Source organism: Seriola lalandi, unplaced genomic scaffold, assembly GCF_002814215.2.
Source record: "Seriola lalandi dorsalis isolate HSWRI2012SDOR001 ecotype SW California unplaced genomic scaffold, Sedor1 jcf7180001975587, whole genome shotgun sequence".
Taxonomy (NCBI): Eukaryota; Metazoa; Chordata; class Actinopteri; order Carangiformes; family Carangidae; genus Seriola; species Seriola lalandi.
The window spans coordinates 1-1,373 of NW_019446253.1; the positions used below are offsets into that span (position 1 = coordinate 1).

At 42.7% G+C, this 1,373-nt stretch overlaps 1 protein-coding gene across 1 annotated transcript; it reads left to right on the forward strand.

Moving 5' to 3' along the window:
* Positions 1-489: 489 nt before the first annotated feature.
* LOC111655626 (uncharacterized) lies at positions 490-1,367 on the forward strand (the record flags this gene model as incomplete). Its single annotated transcript, XM_023407106.2, has 3 exons — positions 490-703; positions 866-957; positions 1,065-1,367. Coding segments are annotated over exons 1-3 (597 nt in total), but the record flags the coding sequence as incomplete, so codon positions are not given.
* Between the last annotated feature and the right edge of the window lie 6 nt (positions 1,368-1,373).

A 1,373-nucleotide genomic window follows, 5' to 3' on the forward strand; every position in this document is an offset into this window, starting at 1 on the left:
GTCAAACATCTGAACTGGATTGTTTTAATAAAAAGAATTATAATAGAGTTATCTATTGTTTTTCTCCACTTTTCTCTGGTCTCCATGTCTTACTGTTTGATTGGACTTACTATATAGTTAAAGCTAATGGCAATGGCAATGTTTTCTTGGAGGTTTTGTCCATCAGGAATTAGTCCATAGTGTATTTTAGCATAGTGTACAATATACTCAGTGCCACTAGAGGGCGACTAAGTACCGTCTATCTCAGTACTTCACATCCAGGTGAGATTTAAACAGTAGCAAAATAAAAAAAAAAGTTAAGGTGGACTTGTGAGCATTAAAATTTTCAAATGAGGATTTTATTCCTCCTCAAAATTTCTCTCTCAGGGAATAAAGCTTTATGACAGGTGTCCCCTTGTGGAGTGAAATAGGGGATGTAATTTGAATTTATTCTTTTTTATATCACATGTTTGATGCATTAAAATATACAAATGTTTTCTACAGATACTCAACACATCCGACATGAGCCTCCAGGTTTGCTACTGTGGCTGGTCCAAAGTGACGACCTACCAGGGCCTGAGAATTCACCAGGGGAAGATGGGATGCACACCGAAGGGAACGAGGATCCCTGAGAACGAGCACTTCGGATTTAACAGATGCCATCCTGGGTTCATGACACCAATCAACCTGGAAGAGGATACATCGGCCGCCCGTTGGATGTCTGGTGAGTTGTTGCACTTGCTGAAAATGTCAGGTGGAGTAGAGGGACTCACAATAACAAGGGTGAGGGAAAAAGCCCCATTAAAAGACAACAGAACAAGAATACACATATAGAAACAACTGAAAGCAGCGTTGTTTTAAAGGTGGCCATGCTCTTTCTCTACAGTCTTTGAGACTCCTCAGCGCTCTCAAGTTCGCCGAGCGCTCGATTTCTCCCCTGATGCGAGGCAGGTGCAGCAGACCCTTCCTGTGTATCACGTAAGTACGACTAGTTTGACTTCATCAGTAGATCCATTGCTGAGGGAAAAGGTCTACTGTACTTTTTTAAAGATTATGTTCAGCATTAATGCTAAGTCTGTCCACAGGAGAACAAGATGGAGAAAGAACGGGAGAAAGAACGAGAGAAAGAACGGGAGAAAGAACGGGAGAAAGAACGAGAGAAAGAACGGGAGAAAGAATGGGAGAAAGAACGGGAGAAAGAACGAGAGAGAGTACGAGAGAGAGAACGGGAGAAGGAACGGGAGAAAGAACGAGAGATAGAACGAGAGAAAGAACGGGAGAAAGAACGGGAGAAAGAACGGGAGAAAGAACGAGAGAGAGTACGAGAGAGAGAACGGGAGAAAGAACGGGAGAAAGAACAGGAGAAAGAACGGGAGAAAGAACGAGAGAGAGTA